Source organism: Spinacia oleracea, chromosome 5 (genome assembly GCF_020520425.1).
Source record: "Spinacia oleracea cultivar Varoflay chromosome 5, BTI_SOV_V1, whole genome shotgun sequence".
Lineage (NCBI taxonomy): Eukaryota > Viridiplantae > Streptophyta > Magnoliopsida > Caryophyllales > Amaranthaceae > Spinacia > Spinacia oleracea.
The window spans coordinates 6,744,269-6,767,609 of record NC_079491.1 but is presented as its reverse complement, the minus strand read 5'-3'; the positions used below and the strand labels follow the sequence as shown (position 1 = coordinate 6,767,609).

General features: G+C 37.0%; 2 protein-coding genes across 2 annotated transcripts; both read right to left on the bottom strand.

The window, feature by feature from the left end:
- Nucleotides 1-4,132: 4,132 nt before the first annotated feature.
- LOC110797035 (uncharacterized) lies at nt 4,133-8,676 on the bottom strand. The gene is made up of 7 exons (XM_022002122.2): nt 8,510-8,676; nt 7,621-7,883; nt 5,977-6,059; nt 5,670-5,756; nt 5,203-5,351; nt 4,975-5,106; nt 4,133-4,429 (listed from the first exon to the last, which is right to left on the bottom strand). The coding sequence occupies exons 2-7, from the start codon at nt 7,865-7,867 to the stop codon at nt 4,240-4,242; spliced, it is 888 nt and encodes a 295-aa protein (XP_021857814.1). The 5' UTR covers nt 7,868-7,883; nt 8,510-8,676; the 3' UTR covers nt 4,133-4,239.
- A 1,942-nt stretch (nt 8,677-10,618) lies between these two features.
- Nucleotides 10,619-19,690, bottom strand: LOC110797036 (uncharacterized). The gene is made up of 5 exons (XM_022002123.2): nt 17,793-19,690; nt 14,709-15,689; nt 13,654-13,879; nt 11,990-12,132; nt 10,619-11,190 (listed from the first exon to the last, which is right to left on the bottom strand). The coding sequence occupies exons 1-5, from the start codon at nt 19,341-19,343 to the stop codon at nt 10,915-10,917; spliced, it is 3,177 nt and encodes a 1,058-aa protein (XP_021857815.2). The 5' UTR covers nt 19,344-19,690; the 3' UTR covers nt 10,619-10,914.
- Between the last annotated feature and the right edge of the window lie 3,651 nt (nt 19,691-23,341).

Genomic DNA, 23,341 nt, shown 5'->3' with positions numbered 1-23,341 from the left:
TGAACTCTTCGGTTCTGATGAACGCATCAGCCATTTGGAGCACGTCAGCTATTCTGGAGGGGTTCTTCATTGAGAGTTCGTCACGGAACTTCCCTTCCTGGAGCGCGTGCTTCAAGGCGAAGATGGCCACGTCTGGCTGCAAGTTTGGTATGTTTGTTGATTCCTTCATGAATCTGGCCATGAATTCTCTCAGACTTTCGTCTCTTTCTTGTTGGATTGAGGTCAGTTCTGCTGTGGTTCGCTCGGGGCGATTGTTGCTCACGAACTGTGTGCAGAATCTCTTTTTCAGCTTTTTCCAACTCTTGATCGATCCCTTCGGCAGCGATCTAAACCACTCTCCCGCCACTCCGGTTAGCGTGGTTGGGAAGTATTTACACCAGCATGCTTCGGAGTAGGGACTCAAGAACATCTGCTGCTCGTAGGAGATGACATGATCCCTCGGATCTGTGATTCCGCTGTAGGTTAGGTGAGCTGGCAGCCTTACCTTCGGTATTTCTTCCATGATCAGCTCGTCCGAGAAAGGGGATGACGTAGGAGTCATGATTCTTTTCCCGAGTCTAGCCCTGATGCCTTCGTTTGCCGAGGCTCTGTGATTAGAACGTTCGGGCGTACGATGGGGGCTAGGGGTTCGATCATGCCTCCCGTCTCTTCTTCTTTCTCGGCTACTGACCTCGGGTCGCTCGCCAGATCTACTCGACTCACCTACCCCGAGTCTCGTATGGATCGAAGGTCTTAACCTTGAGTGGACCGAGGGCCTCAACCTGCTGAGTACCGAGCTTCGGATCCGAGGATTACGAGTAGTTGATTCGCTTTGGAGAGCTGTTGGAGTAGGCGATGGTCTCGCAAACCAATCTGGTTGCTGTTGTGCCCTTTTTTGGGTGTCCCACGTGCTTTCCATCCACCTCGACGTCAAGTGTGTACCTGTCAAGGGAAGGAGTTCTCGTTCGGGTCTGGACACTTCCACACTGGGTGGCTCGTTCAGCCTTCGCCTGGTCCTCCTCTCTTCTCTGCGGTCATTTGCCAGTCCTTGCTGCTTCTCATTGAAGAGGAAGTTTTGCATGATGGTCATGGCCGCAGTGAGCTCTTCCCTAGTTGGAATCGGAGGTCCTGCATTTGTGGCGGTCGTAGCTCTGCTTGGCTGTGACCTCGCCATCGATTGAGGGTGCCCCTCTTGGTCAGATTCTGAATCTGACCGCACCATCATATCGTCGTCATTGTTGTTAACAACATCGTTCACCATTTTCGCGGAAAGAGGTGATTGATGTCTTTCAAAGGCTTTGAAGTGTTCTTCCCCACAGACGGCGCCAAATTGTTCCGGTGTTGTAAAGATGGAAACAATGGGCTTCGAATGAAGGCCCTTTTGTATGTGTTGAAGATCTTGCTTGTTTGAATGAGTGGAGTCCGAATTCACCTGCACAAGAGCAAAGTCACTAGCCTCGGGGGTGTTTCCGAGGAAAGCCCCTCCGATGCCTAAGTAAGAATGATGCTCGGATTCTAGAGAGAAGTTCTCTAGAAGAGTAGTCTTAAGGCGATAAATTGGACGTACCTTGAGGTGTGAGCCTTGGCGGCCTATTTATAGTGTTTGCATAATAAATGCCCATAGGTCATTTATTGTTATTGGGCCTTGGGCCTTAATGGATGGCTGAATAGCCATTGGTAGGTTTGATGTTGTCGTTTAGAGCCATTGGGCTTTGGACTTAGTGGCCCAATTGAGAATCAATTGGGAGCCCAAACAACTTTTATTCTCAATTTGGATACACATTTTATTAAAAGTTCTTGCATTTGAGTAGTGAGAAGTGTTTTTGACAGAGTTTTTCGTACTCTACTTACATGGAGGTGTGTTAAAACCTGGTTATAGACCTTATTAACTATAGCCCGATCCCCGTTCGATCTGAAAAGCCTACACCAAAATTTTGGGTTTGGCAGGAAGCCCGGCCCGGCCCGGCCCGGCCCAAATATCGATCACCTCTACCATGTTACTCCGTACTAAAGTAGCACATACGTAGACGCGTAGTAGTTAGGTGTTTTTGGCGCGTCAAATTTTGTGAAACTGTACTTTTGAATATAGCATGAAACTTTATTAGATTATTGGAACTTGGAATATAATTATTGTTTAGCAAAAGTTGATAAGATAAAGAAGAATCAGATTCTATTACTGGTAAATCCTGTAAATATAAAGGGTTAAAGAGGTAAGTACCAAGTAGGGTGAAATTAGTCATTAATTCTAATGATGCCTCCAACTAAAATTAACAGATCAAGATTCTCATCATTTCAACTTCTGTTCAACTGAAAACCAAGAAGATCTTGTTTAAACTTAAAACATCTGGTGGGGTGGTTGAAAAGGCACATTTGGCTTGGGCTTGAAGAAGTAAAGGCCAATCAAATTTCCTAAATAGTGCTTAAAATGTTTCTTGTATGTCTTTCACCTTTAAAATATAATTCCTCTTATACTATCCACGTAAAATGAGATACACGGATTATTTTGTTGTCTTCTTACATAACTAACACCGAGTAATTAGTACTGATATGAGCAGTTTACTCATCGTGCATGATATTAGTGGTTTGTAGAAATCACACTCCTAAACCGACGTGTGGGGATTATATTCCGATTTTTTTGGGAAATTTTAATCCCGTCTCAATCTTAAATAGTTCTTAAAGATTGCTTGTAACTTTTAGAAACAATTCCCGCTACACTATCCACGTAAGATGAGATATATGGATAGGCGGTTCATCGCCCATGAGATATATGGACCAGCTGTTCATCGTCGTGCATGACTTTCGTGGTTTTTGAAAATAGTTGCCTAAACCGACATGTAGGGATTATATTTCGGATATATTTTTTGGGAATTAAAGCATGTGGGAATTATGTTTAGTGGTAGCTTTATTTAGATATTTGAAAATCCCCCCTTATATATTAATTTGAAATTTTGATGAATAAATGTTAGTGTGTTAGTGAGTAACCAAAGCAAATCACTTTGGTTAAGTGATGGAAAATGGGCCATATCAGTGTCATTTTGTCTATAATTTGTGCTTTACAAGAATAAATATTGGTGCTGGAATTAAAAGATAGTCCAAAGTCTAAAAGATGATGGAGAGTTTTGAGCTATATAAAGTTTTAGAAAAAGCATACAAATATCCATGTTACTGTACTCTGAATTTCCAACACCGACAGCTTTTTATGCATTTTACATTTCTACATACGATATACGAAAGTTGTTTTTATCTTCAGAGGTAATACACTATCCCTGTACGGATGTACCTTGTTGGTTAGAATCATTCTAAAGGTTTACCGAGGTCAGAGGTGAAACATAAAACGAAATGCTATCTTAGCTATATGCATGGATACAACTCATACAAAGACTAATGAGTAATGACTATTTGATTTTTTTATTTTATTTTTTTGGTGAAACTATATGAATATTATGAATGACTCCATACTCATATACGGGTGTAAGGTCTTAGTTGATTAAATTTTGATGGGGTGATTAAAAACGTGAGATCTTATCTCGTCTACATCAAAAAAGAAATTTAATAATTCTTAAATGGACCTGGTCGACACTAAATTTATTGTGGATGTCTTAAAACAAAAGTTAACAACTTGATTCTAATTTATATTGACGTGCTTATTAGAATGATTATGAAAAAAAATATCAAATTAGTGTCATTAGTACATGTGTGACTGAATAATGAGATTTTAAGTCATAATTCTCTTTTAAAAATACATGGTTACTTTGATTCAAAATATGATTACTATATCTAATTTAGTTTATTATAGTTACTACGTGAAAAATAAAGGTCACTATATAATTGAAAGCGATGGTAGAGTAAATTGTTTGCTTATTGTGGACCACGTTCACATAATCACATCCATCTAATTTTCGTCTTTAACGAAAAAGTGAATGCAATGTAAATGCGATAATTATAGTGATCATGGTTGGGTCTGGTTCAAGCTTTAATCAGGCCCATGGGCTTGGCAACATCAAATCTCATACTCTGTACATCAGTCGAAGGGCCAATCCCAAAAACATTATCCAATCAGAACTCACTCTTAACTACCAAAGTTAAATGTTGAGGGCAGTTTCATGTTTATAAGAACAAGCTAAGCAAAAATAAATGAATGAGACAAGTGAAATAATCAAGTTCCTACGTCTCTTTTAATTTGATATCATCTTACATCAGTTCTACAACAAAAACAACATTTGATAAAGTTAAGAAAAAACAAAGATGAAAAAAAAGACATCAAGGTTTTACATGCTCCCTGATGAACTCCTCAACCTGCGAGATATCGCCTGTGATCCCTGAGGCTTCACCAAAGGTTACTCTGTTATGACACTGAGTGAATGCAAATGGTTGCCCAGATTCGCCCAGGGTGAATTCACTGGTAATATCAGCATCCGACATCACCGTTCTCGAAGTCCGCAATTTCTCACTGTGAGTTTAAGAAAGCCATGATTAATAGACATCGTATAGAATGCTTATCTTTTCTGATAGGAACGAGGAGGGGGGAAAATCAAATGCATATATGCTTATACATCACGATATATCATATATGCTTATAAATCAAATGCATATATGCTTGTAGAATAGAGGAAACATAAATACCACTTGAAAGAGATCACCAAAATTCCAAGAACAAAATAAGGAGACATGACATAAAACAACAAATTGAGAGTTCCTACTTTCATATTAAGTAATAGAATGGTGCACACTAGATACTCTGAAAGAATTGAAATAGTAATAAATGATGCCTTTTAAAGAGTGATTTGAGTAAAAGTACGAAGCATTTCCATGTTAGACTATGTAACTTTAGCATGAAATAAAAATTTGCAGCATTATGGCCTGAGGTGATTGGTAGACAAAACTCTACAAAGTGGCAAACCAGCTACAAGTACTTAGTAACTTCGAATACGTCTAGCAGGGGGGGGCAAATCAAAAAAATTGTAACATAAAAAGGCAAAAGAAATGAAGTCTCACATTTCTTTCTCCAGCTGCTTGCGAATAAAATCCTTGGAATGTGCAGTCACTTTCTCAGTTTTGTTGCAAACAATTAGTAAAGGAATTCTCTTCTTTACAACACTGGCCTTGGTTAGGATATCGTACAAGTACCTTAAAATAAATCAGATATAAAGTCAGACTTCAGAATCATTACAAGTGTGCAGTGAAAGGAACGGGAAGCGAAAGGATTGGAGGGAAAAAAATTACTCAGCGGCTGCCCGGCAGTTGGGCAAAAACTCCAAAGAATCAACAACAAAAACAACACCAGCCGCCTGGGGCATATACTCATCAAGCTTAGGCCGAAGACGTGAGTGTCCAGGAACATCAACTAAATGCACAGGCTTGATTTTACCCTTCTGTCCATGTAAAAAAAGTGGAAGTTTAGTTGCAATTTTCATTATGAAGTTTATGACCAAAGTAAATAACAGGGGAAAGGGGTACTACTGTACTAGGATAGAATTCAAATTTATGAGCATAAATGAGAGCAGTTGTCGAATAATTGTGAGCCGGCCTAGCAAATTATTTTAAATCAGTGCTCGAAAGCAATAGAACCTCAACACCTAACTAATTAAATTTCAAACGAACTCAAATACAGTTGGTGAATATAAATCTACAGAAAACTGCATCCTTTTGTCCAACTTCAATGCAGTTAATTCATTAAATTAGTATAGTACCTTAGTGACCTCAGAGTGCAGCACAAAGGTACCCTCATTTGGGTCCATTGACGTCACAGTTCCTTGATGTGAAGAACCATCTCGAAGCTGACAAACAAGAGAAGACAGTATTTTCATTCATACACAAAAGTTGAACACTGAGTGAATTGACCAATAGGTCTTAATGACTAAACCAAAAAACTGAACCAGCAAGTCAAAAAGAAAGGTCATACACAAACTTCTCCAACATGACGGCTCAAGAAACTAGAGTAAAAAACAAAGGCCTAACGACAGAATTAACAATGTATGCAAGACGGAGGTTGCTCACCTGGTAGAAAAGAACAGTTTTCCCACTCCCGGTCAGTCCAGCAAGCACAACGGTGTTAGACTTCTTGCGCTTGAACAAACTCACTGTTTTTCAGGAAAAAAGGTTAACAAATAGGCATCATTTCACTCTTCCTATAAATTAATCAAAGTGGCAACTTGACACCTAACAAGTCAAAGATATTCCGAGGGTGTAAGAAACTGGCAGCAACGAACCATAAAATCCAGATCAAAAACCTTTCAGGGTGACACAATCACTAGATATAAATTTATTAAGCATCAAAAGCTTAAAAAACAAATATTGAATCTGCACTTGTATTAACAAGTAACTTCATACATATCCACTCATTCAGGAGACACTCTCTACGGGAGAAGTGTGCAAAATAGAGGTACATTGTCAAAAGTTATTAAGTCACGAGCAAAAAGTTGTGTCAAACAATTGAAAGAAAATGAATACTTGAGACAGACCTTAAATTTTATCTTTGTTTATCTCGGGGGTATGGTATTTACGTGTCTTCATTTATCTGAATATGCAGGCATTCTCAGGGTTGTACTCAAGACCAACTTCTTTATCGGAGATAGGAGAAAAGGTACCAAATATCTAGAATAATTACAAGACCATCAGCCTTTGTCTCCACATGGATCATTCATATCTATTATCAAGCCTCATAAGTTCAGACAATCCAATTCTACACCAAAAATCAGTGAAAAAAAATTCACCCCTCCCCCCATCCTCTCCCCCCTCCCTCCCTCCCCTCTTTCTTTCCACTTTCTATTGCCATTTACACCATTTGAGGGTGATAGGGGAGCCAGCATTCAGAATGCTAAACCACCTTTGTCAAAAGTCACAACCTTTTGTCATCTATAAGAGCAAAAAGGGAAAAATTAGATGGAGAAAGCCGCATCTTGTAGGAACTAAGATGAAGTTAATTCCATGCATTAAGGTCATTACAACCTCCAGCCCCTGTAGGGGACAGGGTAGGGTGACAGACTTTCAGAGTAAGACCTAATACCCTTCTCCCATATAAAACAAATCATAGTTCTACCACACCAGGATATCCTCGGAAATGCACCCCTTCATCAGAAACTTCATAAAAACCCTCTACTATCTCTTTTCAGTGAAAGTAACACTCCATTTCCACCATATCATGCCCCAACAACAACAATAAAGTTTGATAATTGTGTGTCTCTTGCCTCCCCTTGGGTATCAGTGGCATTAGGTCAGGCCATCACAAAAGCTGAAGGTTAAAACTTACATCATCGCTTGGCAGTGCAATCTTTAAGTTACTTTCATAGATAAGAGAAACACAATTCAACCCCAAAACTGGTCAAAAGGTGTTATAACCATCCAGCCATCGTCATTCTACCTCGTTCTTTGATGGAAGCCATAGTATAATTGTATCTAAATCGCGAAGTATAGCCTGCCAAACTACAACTACAATTTCACCAACTGTATGGTCTAGAAGAACTCAATAACATCATTAATTACCCTTTCAAATCATATGGTTTTTTATCTCCCTTACTGTACAAGTTCCACACTTTTAAGTGCTTTAAACACAACAAGAAAAAAAAAGGATAAAGTAAAAGCAATCATAGAAATTAAGAGCATATACAGTGCAACAAAAGCAAGATAGAGTTGAGAGCTTACATATCAGAGACAAAAATATTGTTAGGACTACAACAGAAGCTGCAATATACAGTTGGATTTCCGGTGTCTCTTTAATCTTCTGCTTTATTTCCGGCATCTCATCAAATTTCTGCTTTGCTTGGACAATACCTTCTTGCACTATAACCTTCCCCTGCTCGAACACAGGGATAAGACTTTCCTGCACTACACCCTTCCCCTGCTCGAGCATATCGAACAGTTTGGCCTTCCATTGCTCCACGTTGTCCATTTCGAAATCCAACCAACTACACAATGATAAGATTAAAAGAACATAAATATGATGACAAAGTGAGTTGTTCTATTTCGAAATCCAACCAATTACTACCCACAACCTCTGATTAATTCGAATATAATTGACCTGTAACCGACATTGGCCACCCAACCCACCAGTTAACTATCCAGGGCATCACCAATTCACCAACATATTAAACTAAGAATCTAATGTAACAGCATGACGATATACCAACCTAATCCGAATTTTTTATCACAAAAATTCACTCATTTACTCATTTTATAATCCGATACTCAAATCAGTAGATATAATCATATAAAAGCGCATGCTTTCAATATCGAGGAGCCTACAAACTCGAATACGAAAATTGAGCTATCACCAACTTGAAAAACTATCAGAAATCAAATTCCGGCCAATTATTCGGTATAATTTGTGATTATGGGAGCCAACATTCAACAATAGCGACGGTGAAGGTTGAATTCAATTTTTTGAAACCCTAATTCCCGATTTTTAAGAAAAACAACGAATCAACAAAATAGCACAGATGCATGTACAAATAATTAGGGTTTTCACAATTAGCATGAATAATTGGTTGTGAAGATATAAAATTCAAGGAAAAACAAGAAGATTGAATGAAACCTGGTGAGGAAGATGAGCGGGAATGGAGGAGAGAGAAAACGAGACCGAAGCTTCGAGAAGTTGAACCTTCGGGTTGCACCAGTCCTGTCTGTGACACTCCCTCTTTCTCGTTTGACTTTTCTATGGGCTTGAAAGACGCTCTTATTTATTTTATTTTACTTTTCCGATTGTAAGACGCAAAGTGTAATGGATGATGTAAAAGAGAGACGCAAAGTGTAATAGGAATATCAATTTGGTGTTTGGTTTGGATTCGGGCTGAAATTTTGAAACGTTAAGTCCAATCTGATTTAAATATTTACAAAATTTATTCGAATTAACATTTTGTATTAAACCAATTCTTAAATGGATTTGGTCCACACTAAATTTATTGTGGACCATGTCTTAATATTAAGTCAATAACTTGTTCCTAATTTACTTTGGCATTTTATTATGATTATCATGAAAAAAAATACGAGTATCAAATTAGTGTCGTTGATATATGTTGTGTTTGAATAATGTGATTTTAAGTCACAATTTGCTTTTAAAAACATAGGGTTACTATGCTTCAAAAATGGTTACTATGTCTAAGAATGTTGGTGTTTAATTTATTATACTTACTATATGAACAAAGGTCACTATGAGTGTAAAACAGGTGCTATAGAAAACTATTGATTTTGGGTCCACACTAATATTAATGTGGATCAAGTCCATGCAAGAATAATTTTTGGTACTTTATTTTTTTTTGTGAAGAACATTTGGTATTTTTAAATTGAGACAAGACTCTTTCAGAGCCACGAATTGTCTGGTTCGAAATAAAATACGGTTTTTATACATTTTTGTTTTAATAATGAAATACAATAATAAAATTACAATTGACCCTATTGACCCATAATCTAGAAATGTCTTGAAATATACACATAGTCTTGATGATTAGAAAAAATAGTACGACACCAACGGTTCAACATATATTTCATGACAAAAAAGTGACATTAAAAGAAGGAGAATGTAGTTTTAAAATGTTCTTTATTAGGGTTAGACTTATGAAACCATACATCAAGCAAGGACTTGTATCTTTTTTTGGATATGCTCAATCCGAAAGTTGACGTGATTGTTAAGATCATGTGCATCATTGACCTTTGATCAAGTGAAAAATAATTTCTCTCTCAACCTTTTCCTTCTTCCACCTCATATTCCACTAACTTGACATATCACTTACTTAAATCTCTCCTTTTGCTTCTACAATCTTGACTCAAGGTCATTAATTTCTCTTACCTACTTTTTTATTTTTACATATACTCCACTTAAAATTTACCTTCAAACACAATTATTAATTTTAACAAACGAAAAAATATGAAATTAAATTAACATTACATATAAATAAAAAATGTAACGTATAATCTTAAACATACATATATAGCACAATGAAGTAAAATTGATACATAACTGGATTGTTATCATGCAAAATAAAAAAAACAAAAAAAAATTAATTATGCTTGCATGCGTGGCAGGTTCACATGAGCCCAACAACTTGAAATATTTGTTGCATGCATACAGTAATGTAATCACGGTACAAATTGCATTAAATATTTGCATGCAAACAGCCGATGCAACTGCAAGTGGAGCTGAAGTCGGTCCCACCTTCAATTTTAACGCACTTGACCTTGGGTCACATATGCGACCCGGGTCAAGTTAATTAAATTTTGACCCTTGTACACTGTCAACATTGTAGTCATTTTGTCATGTCAATTATCACTTGACCCAAGCTACATGTCAAGGTTGTATGTGCTCTAAGTAGGTGTACTAGAAGCTCTAGCTTTCGCATAAACGTGTGAAAAAACAAGGATTTCTTGACAAAATTCTTGTATAGCTTTGAGCTCAAAAGACTAAGGCCCTATTGAAGATTGATGGGACCTTATTACTTATTTCAGAAAACAGTGTCCCTTTCTTTCAAATAGAAAAGGCTCTTCCACCTTTGAGCATCTATTGTCAAACCAAATAACATAAAATGATTGAAAAATGAAAAAAAATCTTATTCCAAGAAAACGTTACACACAAACCAAATAGAGCCTAAACTACTCTCTATTTATCACGAATTCAAAGCTACAAGGGATTCACCCATAAGCTTCAAAATATACAGAGGATCCAATCTCTAATCTTCACTATTCTGCACAACCAAAATAAGAAGAAATCATCTGTACTTACAAGTTACAACATAACCCTACTTCTAAAATCACACTAAGGAACGAAATTCACGGTGTTGAGTACCGATATAATTTAAACAGTTCTCTTCATTTTCTAGTTCCCTACTTATTACAACCACAATTTCTATACAAAAGAATGGCCAAAACTTTTTGAATGTCATCTACAAAATCAGTGAATTACAATACAATTATACACAGTTGCTGATATGTTACGGTTACAAGGGATCAGAGTGAGGTGCTCGGCAAAGATCCCATCAAGATCACGTTATCATTATTATCCTTATGTCTCTTCTCGTGTCTTGAAACTGGGAACAGACGTGAAAGGAACCCCGAAGGTGACTTTGGGTCGGATTTCTTCACCGACAAAGACAAAAATCCAGCAGCACTTGCGGTTTTTACAGGCTCTTTGAGGACTGCTCCACATGGGCACTCCAGGAGTTTGTTGAAGCAATGCTTATGAAAAACTGATTTACAAGACTTGCACCTCTGAATCTCCTCCTCCTACAATACAATTTATAGATTTACTAGCAGCAAAAAGAACACACCAATTCTTAAATGGATGAGGTCCATACTAAATTTATTGTGGACCATGTCTAAAAAATATCAACAATTTGTTACTAATTTATTTTGGCATGTTTATTAGGATTATTATGAAAATCAATTTCAAATCGATGTTTGATACATGTTGTGCTTTAATAATGTGATTTTAAGTCACAATTCACTTAAAAACATAGGGCTACTATGATTAAAAAAATGGTTTGTATATCTAAGAAATTTGGTGTTTAATTTTTTTACAGTCACTATATGAAAAATAAAGGTCCCAATGTACGTAAAAAGGATGCTGGAGAAAATCATTGGTTTTGGGTCTACACTAATAATTTTGTGGACCAGGTCCACGCAAGAGAATAATCCAGTGTATCTCAAAAATAATACGCTACAACAGGAATAAAATGGCAGTCATTTCAGTTTCCTGATGTAATTAGACACGTCAAAGACAGAAATCTGCTGACAGCTCCATTAAATTCTTTGTTCAAGTAGATAATACTGCTAGATCCCAGTTTTCTTTCATCAAGCCTTAAATAAGTGTTACTAAGCCATGTACTGATGTAAGGCAGAAATTCAGTCGAAAAGCAATATTCAGATTGGAGTATATAAAGTTAAAAGAGCAAAGGAAAATCAGCTGTCATGTTCCTCTTTTAGTTTCCCCTTTTTTTCTTGGTAGAGTGAGAATTCAGGTGTTGGAGCTAAGTTATTGTTGGGAAATTGCTTGGAATAATCAAAGTGTGACAAATATTTATACCTGAAAAGGAAAAATAAGAGAGGATAGGTTATCACAAGCCTGTCGAGCACCACAAGAAACACCAAGGTCGCAGCACTCAAGGCATAACTCTGTGATGTGCTCCTGGATTTTCTTCAATACAGCTTCTAGAATCGCCGGAAGTGCTACATAAGTGCAAAGTCAAATATCAACTCTTTTTAAAAAAAATCTAATCAGCAATTGTAAGACTATCTATCCTTCACACATTTAAACTAACCAAAGAGAGAAATTTAAAAAAAAATAAAAACAGGCAATCATCCACCATGTCAACTTTTCCGTAATCTCTGATAGGTGTCATCTAAAATCTAAAAATCACAGCTATGGTCCATATGTTGGAAATACCATAGGTTTGGTACTTTGTAATCTTCCAGAATGTGTTGCTCAACGAAATCCCTATCAACAGTGGATGAATTGGAACATGAAGCAGCTTAGCTAGATCTAAAGATGAATTAAGTTCAATCCAAAGCTTATATCAGATAAATCATAAACCATATCCTGTAGGTCGTAACTACATGACATAGCTAGCTCATTTCAGAAGTTTAGATCTACGTTCAATAATATGGCAAAGTCATTAAGATTGTGTATCACATGTTTATCGGAAAGAGATGCAAAACCTTAATCAGAACTTCACATGAAGGTAAGATTTATCTAACCCTCAAATGTAAAGTAAAATGATAACTTTTACAAATCAAAAGAGCATGAACCAAAAAAGCAGGGATGAAACAGTAAATACGCTAGACACTTACACTTTGTTTGGATAGCAAGATAGAAGGGAAAGGAAGGGGAGGGAAAGAGGAGGAAGGGGAGGGGGAAGGTGGACCTCCATTTCCCATCCAAATCTCTCCAATTTTTGGGGGATGGTGTTTATTTAGGGAAACTGAATCCCTCCTCCTCCCTCCCCTTCCTCCCCCCATCTCATCCAAACAAGGGAACTTGTACCCCTCCCTTTCCCTTCCCTCCCTTTCTCCTCATTTCCTCTTATCCAAACAAAGTGTTATACAACTAAACTCATGTGAGATGGGGAGTCTTGGGAGCTTTCATTCATATTTTAACTCCAAAATTAAATGCATGACCTGAAACCAGAATCTCTAATTCCTGTTAATTAACCAGGCAAGTGTGATGGTGTCAAGTCAAACTAAGAGAAAACATAAAAATTATCAGTCTCCCACTTTCCCAGGATTACATTCCAAAGGGAATAATACATGTTACCTAAGCAAGGCTGATGTTACCATTCAGAGTGTCGAACAAAAATAGACACTTCAAGATGTCTAATACGAAGTACAATTTTCCATAACCAAGATGCTAAACTTTCCTGCAAATCTAATCTTGATTTATATACGCAACAAATTTAGTATACCAAGCCTCACAGTTGATACCATTAATCCATCTTATTCGTACAATCAGATTATCAGATGTAGAGAATTCAGGAAGGGGGAGAGCTAAACAAAGAATTTATAGAAGGATGCAGAAGAAGGGGGTTTTGCTTGGAGTGTCCATGGCCACGCCAAATGAAAAATGCAAGTTAAACAACTTAAAAAGCAACATATAACTTTGAACATTTTGCAATTTCACATGTAGCCTTTTTTTTGGGTTGTTTTGACGGGAGAGGGGGGGGGGGGGACTCGGGGGAGAGAAGGTGGAAATACCTGCAAATGCTCCTTTGGAAAGATCAACAAGATCCCTTAATGCAAAAAAGTCATTACTTTCAAGAAGATATTTCCGATATCCAAGTCTTCTATAGATAGACCTATGAAAAGAGCAGCGGATGTACGGAAGCATAGCGCCAATTTTCCTCCTAGTACCCACAACATGGAGCAGTGCAGGAACACGAGAATAAAGGAAAGGATTTGCTGCGCTTACACAGAGCATAGGCTGCCAAATGAAGAAGAAAAATATCAAGCCCAAATCACAATATGGTAATACACAAGTTGCATATAATTGCAAGCTGGCAGCAGACCCCAAGCAATATGACAACAAATGCAAACACGTGCCTGAGCTTTATTTCAAGTTCTATGTCAACCTATAGCAAGGAAGTTAGCAGAGAAATTTCAATATTTTTAACAAGCAGATACAAGTTGAGTAATAGCAAAGGGTGGAAGGAGGAGAGAGTTAATGGAAGCAATATATAGAAACTGCTATAGAATAGGATACATCGGCCATATAAACAGAAAAGTAGAATTTCAACAAGGGAGTCTTTGGTCAAGTGTAAAATGTTTTTAAAATGAAAGCACTACTAGTATAAACTTGATATTGCTAGAAGAAAACGCATTATAATCCGAAGACTTCTGCAGTGAATTACAGAACTATTCTCAGTCCATAATTTTGAAGATCAAAACTCATGGAAGATATCTAACTTGACATGCCTTTCAATGGGAGGAAAACACGACAAGAACCAAAAAAGGAAAAGTAAAGGAGAACAGAGAGAAGGAAAGAATGAAACAACAGAAACCACAAATTGGTGTAGGGAATACTATTACCCGATGTCTTTAATAAGGCTCCCACCTAGTTTTTTTTTAAATTTTTTTAATGTTTTCTTTTGGGTGGAGCTCTTCTGAACATTACTCTGATGACAAAAAGGATGTATTATCCACCCTACCACCCGACCACCTTGACAAAAGCGGGAGCCACTTCATAAGTTTAGGGTAATACTGATGATGTTGAGTGATATTGATGTTGAAATGTATTACAAGTCTCAACTAACCTTGTCAATAATTGAATCCAGGAATGACTTGGCCATTTGAGAAACCGGATATGGAGTAAAATCCCAGTTATGTAGAACTCTGGCAGGCAGAACTGCAGTTTCGTTTGTATGACATGAAGAACAGAATAGCTGCCCAGTATATTCACAAAATCGTGGTTTACCCCAACCAAAGGTCTGTGCAATTTCTAGCATACGAGTCTTACCATTGTCAAAATGTATACGGCACCCAGCACATGTATAATGTTGTATATCCAGAAGCTCCTTTACAGACTGGTGGGATCTGATATCAACTATCAGTGATATTGTCTTCCCTAAACTAGGAACTCTTTCAGTACGTGCACCCCCATTAGATTGTCGCATCACAGCATCTGACTGAAAAGAACTCAGAAGAGCTTCTGGCGGAGAGAGAAACCAAATCAGAGCATTTGGAGGACTGGAACAATACCTGGATTGGAGAATGGAACATAAACATTCTTGGATAAGAGTACTTCTCTCTGCAATGACATTTGGAGAAGTGTTACCAAAGAATTTTCTGGATTCTTTGTCTACTGAAGACCAAACGGGCGGAAGAGCCCATTCTTGAGAAGAAAAAGATGTTTTGAACTGAATATAAAGTGCATAAAAATCACGATATCGGCGCTCAACCTCCCACTGATCCTTGCCAATCCAAACCCGTATTATGTATACCGTGTATTCCTTCACCCCAACCAGTCGTTCACTAAGTGAGATATCTCCCTTTATCTGCTTTGCACCCACTACTTCAATCCCATCAATCCTAAGTGGATGATTAAACAAGGGGTTGCTATCATCGAAACCAGAAGTACAAGCAATGTGTTCACCGTCTCCTAAAGGCGACGAGTGGTCAGATTGGAGCCCAGTATTCCTTTCCTTAAATCTCCTCACAGGGGATTCACATGATTCTAACAAAATCTCTTCCATTTCATGTACAAAATCATCATAAAATGCATTCATCTCTTTTCCCTACAAAACAATATCATTTGAAGTCTTAAAATTCAGAGGTCCAAAAGAAGTAGGGCAAACACGTTCTGTGTGTTAGATAAAAGAATAAAAGATAATTGTTGCTTAAGCTCAGATTATTCCATAAAGCACACCGATCTTTAGATGAATACAAAATAAAATGAAAATCAGATCACCCCTAAGACCAACAAATCCTTAACTAGCAAGCAGTGAACAGGGAAGGCAACTTGTTCGGGTATGTAATCGCTTAAGCGAAGCTTTTGGTTAGGAAACAGAAAAACTTGCTATCACACAAGAGCCTTAGCTCAAACTTTTGAGCCTTAGCTCTCTCATCTGGTAAAACATTAGGGCAAAGCTTGGCTAAGTCATTAAATTTGTCAGCATATTCTTACAAACCTCCCTGGTTAAGCCTATTAAATTCGTTAAACTTTTGCCTCCTAAATCCTAATGCTCTCGAATTATAGGTCCTTCATTTTCCCACCAAGTGTCAGCATTCTCACGCAAGTAAAAGGTAGCTTGGTCACCTTTTGAGGCTCGGGTATACCAGCAACAGTGGAAATCTTATCAAAATCTCAGAACCAATTCTTAACTATCATGGGATCTTCTTGCGGGTCATCACCAACAATGTTGTTAGCTAGCTAGTCTAGGAGGACTAACCCAAAGTTTTGAGCTAATTGTTAAAGTGCTCTCAATCTTGTAGCAACTTGTTCGGGTGTTTCATCCATTTCTTCTACTTGACCTCGTATAAACGTTATAGCTTTGCATGTGCGTCGTGCACACAATATTGTTACCACCATAACACATCTAGAACGCAATTATAGCGTTACAACTATACTGCACATCTTCATCCGTTTATAAACAATATTGAATAGTTCTTTGTTCTTTATAAACATATGAAAATGTGCAGTATAGTTGTGACGCTATAATTGCGTTCTAGATGTGTTATGGTGGTAACATTTATTGTTTGTGCAACACGCGCATGCAAAGCTATAACGTTTATATGAAGTCACGTGGAAGAAACGAACGAATGGATGAAACACCCGTACAAGTTGCTGCAAGATTGAGAGCACTTTAACAATTAGCTCAAAAATATGGGTTAGTCCTCCTAAACCACCTAGCTAACAACATTGTTGGTATCACCCGCAAGCTGCCATGGCTAAGAAAACTACTGCATTGAAACCTCCCCTATTTGTAGGGAAAGGAGATCTCGTGATTGTTGAGAATTGGGTCCGAGATTTTGATAATATTTTCCTTGTTGCTGGTTAAGCCTGCTAAACTCGTTAAACTTTTGCCTCCTAATGCTCTCGAATTATAGGTCCAAGGAGGTTTGCAAGAATATGATGACAAATTCAATGACTTAGCCAAGCTTTGCCCTAATGTTGGATCAAATGAGAGAGCTAAGGGTCAAAAGTTTGAGATGGATTAGCATTTAGGATTCAAAAGTGATTAGAAGGAGGCACCTCCACTACTTTTGCGGAAGCTTATGCAAGGGCTTCCAATATGGTGAGGATCCTGAAGTGTGAAGAATAGTCATTGTAAGAATTTCCTTAAAACCATTCTACTTGGTGAAGTCTATACCTTCGCTCATGAAAGGTCTGCACTATAAGATGTTAGCAAAGAGCTAATTCAATCAAACCAGAAAGAGTAATTCAATCAAACCACATATGTAATGAACAAACCTAAGGGGTGGGTAGTGTAGGCAATGCATGATTAGTAGTTAGAATCAGCTTGAAGAAGAAGAAGGAAGTCAGTCACCACTTAGAAATACTATATAAAGTCAGTTAAGAACTTAAGACTTAGACATGCTATAAAAAGTGGGGATCAGTGAGACAAAAGGCATGAACAATGTTATTGAGAGTTTTCTTTGATTTTGTTTACACTTCGAGAGAGAACAAGCCTCTCAAAAGCTTTTACTACCTTTTATTTCCAGCTTTTAAGGCAAATTTTCATCTTCTTCCTTTAAATTTCTGCACAGTTTTCCAATATATAACACAACAATGCAATCAGAACGACTGGGTTACTTAGTATTCACCGAATAAACAACAATAACAAGCCAAAGCAAAGTTAAAATTAAAAGCAGTTGTATCTCATCCAAAGTTGACATACCTTGCTACCTGTGATCTGACCTCCACTTAGATTTAAGTCACCCTGAGTCCTCCCCTCTTCAGTCTTAAGCCATGTTGAAGCTGATTTAGATTCCTTCTGGGCACCTTGAAGGACATCCAACGATTCCAACCTATGATCTTTGTGAACATCAACTAAAGGAAAAGACGTTTCACCCCCAATATCACGCAGAGGAACCAAGCATTGTTGTGGAACTGGGTGGTCATCATGGCCACTTGCTCCGTCAATAATTATATCGAGGTTCTTCCTCTCTTTCTCGTCTGCCATGGATCCAATCTCTGCCACAGCATACGCTGAAGTACATGGCTTTTGGAATACATCGTATCCAGAACAATTCTCAAGATACTCATCCAATTCATCGTTACTGTTGATCTGTTTGAATCTTCTTGAAATGTCCCCGCAGCCCTCCGTTGCCCCTGCTTCCATAACCTTCGAGGAATGAGTATTGACAGTCGAACAACTAAGAGAACACTCTGATGATTTATCAACTTCTAGGAGATCATCCCTTGCATTCCTTTCTTCCTCATGGCAATGAAAATTTTCCTTAGAAGTTGACCTCGTCAAAGTCAAATCTAGAGAAGTGGTTTCATTTTCAGCTGATTGATGCCGCAACCAAAAATTATCAGGAAGCTGCATTTTATTTTCCATTCCATCTAACTCAAAGTCTTCCCAGTCATTAGATCCAAAAGCCACAGACGGGTTCATAAGCACCGAATTCTCACATCCTGCATCTTCATCACGGTAATCCCCTACATTTCTCACATAATATGCAGCATTACGCTGAGATTCATCATCTGAACCATAGTTAAACATAGAATCCTCACCCTCCGAATGATCATACCTCGAAGAAGTCTCATCCTGTTCTCTGCATCTATCGTCCTCCATTTCATCCGCATGATTACTATCCAACAAGTTCTCAGCTGCACTTCTAGCAGCAACAACTCCTTGCAATAACACATCCTCCACATTTTTCAAAAGTACAGCCAAATTTTCCTTCTTTCCAACATCCCCATCAAACGCCGCCTTAGCCCCTTTAAGCCCGGTTTTGTTCCCTAACACTCCACAACTAGACGAAGAACTCCCTCCTTTATCCAAAACTTCCATCTTTCCTTTATCAAAAACTTCCATCTTCCCATCAACCCTACTCAACACAGGACTCAATTCTTCCTCCTCATTTTGCAGCTCGCAAACACGATTCCCTAACCCGGGTTCCCTAGATAATAATGAATATGTGCTCCCCTCAAGCTTTCTAGGAACCCTCTCACCACCTAAACTAAAACCCTCCAAACTCTTGAATGAACCAAAATCAGAATCCAAAGTATCATGATAAAACCCCATTGAACTACACACACTAGGGGTCCCCATAGCAGAATTCGCGCTACAATACCGATCAAACTCAGATTCCTCACATGAAGAGTACTGTGAAGAAACTGGAGATAACCCATCCCCGATTTCCCCACCATCAGATATCTGAAACCCACCATCCAATTGATCTGGAGAGGTGACTTCCTCACTTGTAAGCCCCCTCTCCATTAAATCTTCAAGTTCAATTCACCAAAAATTAACAGAGACCCAGCATATACAGAATTCCAGAAATTCAAACTATGCCCTAATTTTAAACAAAATTGGTGATTGGTGGCTTCTTGTTTCTACTCATGCAGTCTAAATCACGAATAGTTAAGCAAAATAATTGAATTCAGAAGGTGGGTTTTGTGGTATTACCTGAAATATTGAGACAGAAAGATAACCTGGATATGCAATCGAGTGATCGACAAAATTGGAATTAGAGGGAGTGACGGCAGAATTTGGTTAAACTGTTGGTTTGATTTTTGGTATGTGATAAAATTGAAGTTTCTTTTGTTGACCGCGGAGGGAAAACAGCAATTGTGCCTAATTTGCATTAGCATATAATATACTTCGTATGGTTTTGGATCCTCTAGAGTTCTAAAATACTCCCTCCGTCCCTTAATACTCGCACTGATTTGACCGGTGCGGAGTTTTAAGACATTTGAATTGACTTATTAATTTAACGGTGTTAGTTGATAGTGGGGTACTGTATTTTTTTAATATTGTTAGTGGAAATGTGTAAGAGGTGGGGAGTTGTGAGTGGAGGATGTGAATTTTTAGATATTTTTTTGTAAAGAATAAGGGGTGTAGGTGGGGTAGTAGGTAAGTGTGAGAAATAATATAATATTGATAAAATTTTCCTTTTATAGAAGCGGTGCAAGTATTAAGGGACGACCCGAAAAGGAAAGCGGTGCGAGTATTAAGGGACGGAGGGAGTAACTCTACAACGTAGAGTTTGAGCATATCAACTATTGAATTTTTGTGTTAGTCAAATTTAGCCAATTAGGTATGCGGTTTGATTTTGTTTAATACACATTTCTAAAATAAATTTTAAAATTTTGACTTTTCACTCTAAAAAATATGTACTCCCTCCGTCTCATATTCATAATATCTTTTGACTAAAAATACGGGTTTTAAGAAAAATGGAATATAGTACATAGAAAAGTGAAATAAAATAATGATTGAGTTGCATTGAAAAGTGGAATAAAGTACATGGGAAAGAGAATATAGTACATAGGAAAGTGGAATATAGTACATGAGTGGGGTTTTCAATGCATTTTTAATTAATATAGTACATGATAAAGTGGAGATCTTAATAGCCAAAATTAGAAACATAACAATAATTTTGGAACGCTCGATTTGAAACATAGGAATATAATTTTGGTACGGGGGGAGTATAAGGGAAAAACGTGTACCGTGCACCCAAAGGTACTTTTATGCCTAGTGTTGGTCTCACTTGCATTTTCTCCTAACATGATATGTATATATAAGGGGAAAATGTGGGAAGATGTGCGGGTATACCTTAGACGTGTTAGTCAAACTTAGGTATGCGGTTTGATTTTGCCCAATTCACATTTCTAAAATAAATTTTCGAAATTTATTTTTTCTCTCTAAGAAATATGTAGTATTGTAGATTAATTACCTACATGTGTATATCATTTCCTACATATTTGTTTTTTTTTTACTTTTTATATTCTGTCAGATTTTTGTTTTAGGTTCCCTCAAAAAAAAGATATTTGTTTTAGGTTTATTTTGGAAATTATATTATTTTTTTTCCCTATTGTTGATAATTTTAGGCTTATTTCGGAAACTTTGACCTTAATTAAGTTAGACTGTAACTATTTAATTTTTTATCCTTATTTTCTTGCTTGATTGGTGTGTGATTAAATGGTTGCCTTTTGAATGGGTTGACGTGGCATATGACATGGCATAGCTGAGAAGAGAGTATTGGGGGTTTGCTCACCTCTCATAGTCCACCACTTTGCTTTAATTATACTAGTCTTATATGCACGCGATGCGTGCGAATATAAGAAACAGATTTGTGTTATTACATTTAAACCTGAATAACATGTAAAAATATAATACAAATGTGATGCGTGCGAATATAAGAAACATATAAGTTAGATAGAGCTGAACGCATATAAACAGATTGATTAAAATGGTAAGAATTTATTTAATGGGCTAGATTGATTAAAATGGTTCTTTGGGCTTTTCCTATTGGATAGGTTGTCATTATATTCTCTATTCTATAAGTGTGGAAGATATTTTAGTAATCCAATGGGGTACACCAAAAGTGGATCTACTAAAATAACCTCACATCTTCACTTATATAATAGAGATGCATTTGCACTATGACAAGCAAGTTCTAATTTTCTTTAGTATAGCCCTCTGTGGCCGTGCAACTTTGTTTATGGTTTACCTACGAAATCTTTCTTACAATTGTTACAAGCTACAAACAAGTAACTATGCCTGGCTATTGGGCGGGCCGGGTCAGTGAGGGTCACTAGAGCTTGAATATTAGAAAAAATTTCAAGTGTTTCGAGTCAAGTGCTTGAGTTTTAGAAAAACGCAAGCACTTGATAACACCTAATTTTATTTTAAAGAAATATTTCACAAGTGCTTGGTTTTCCTATTCACCCAAGCAATTGATTGCAAATTTTTATTTTACTATTTACCTCAAGCACTTGGACCTTCTTATTAGGTTAATTTGATTTTCAGTGATATGTCCCTTTGAAAAATTACAGTTAAACTTCCCTTTGAAACATTTCACTGAAAGTAAACCTCGCACTTGACTATCAAGTGCTGGGGTATTTTAAAAACTCAAGGACTTGAATGGTTGTCAAGTTCTAGGGCTCCATGTGCTTGGGACCAAATTACCACAACTTGTGGGCATTTTCATTCATGCACTTGGCCGTCTTTCTATGAACTAGTGAGTTGAGAGGATTGCTAACGTACTAAGAATTGCTAATTATTACTCCGTAAAAGCTTAAAAAAATTACTGCCTTCTTTTCAAAATGATTTTTACACTTTTTATTTTAATCTATTTCATAATGTTCTTAGACTTTGTTTTATTCTATTTTTAGACATGAAAATTTACTACCTTACCCTTCTTACCGTACAATATTTACAACTAGTTAGCTCTCGTGCAACGCAAAATTTTCAATAAATTTTCTTGAGCATTCAATTTATTTCTAAGTGGACCTAATTAATAATTATTAATTAAAAAGGTTGATTTTCAATTAAAATAATTTTAAAAATGAGTTGCATTTAGATGCAACTAGTCTTATATGCACGCGATGCGGGCGAATATAAGAAACAAATTTGTGTTATTACATTTAAACCTAAAATAACATGTTAAAAATATCGAAGTTGGTTTAAGCAGGGTTACTAAGCATAGTGTGCCCGTGTTTGATTCATGGCCCACGTAATATTTTAGTTTTTTTTTTAAATTTTGCTGACTTGTTTTTGTTTTGAAGTCTTCATTTATCTTTATCTTTTTATTTTATTTTGCTGACTTGTTTTTCGTTGTTGTTTTAAAGTATTCATTAATTTTTTGTTTCTTTTTTTTATGGTGAAAATATTTTGTTCATTTTTTTAATCTCTGTTCTTAACAGTTCATTAGTAGTATGATGTATTGTTCTTGATTGAATTATAACCTTTTTTTTTTGTTGATAAGCATTTTTTTCTTCTAATTAGGTGGTTTTCTTAGTCTCTTTAAATCACTAAGATAATTAATTCTTGATATTTTAGTGTATTTTATGCTATGGGGAAACAATTTTGGATAATTTTATTTCTATTCTTATAAATATTTTGGTTTTACACTCTATTTAAAACTATAAATGTATTTGAGCTTTAAAATAAAGGAAATGTAACATCTACGAGGGCCCTAATCTTATTTTTCACCCCGGGCCCATAAAAATTCAGGACCGGGCCTGGCAGGCTTGAGCCCGAGTCGATCATTCATGTGCTATTTAGATGTACAGAGGCGAAATCCGTTTGGTTGAACAACAAATATTCGAGCATTATGGATGAAGCTCCCGTATCCTCTTTCACGACAAAGTGGGATACTCGGATAGTAATGAACTCTTTTCCCCAAAGTATCTCTATTTAACGGAACTTGATTTACAATAATATTCTCAGACTAACTTTTCCCTTTAAAAAAAAACATCTTTGATTTTTGAACT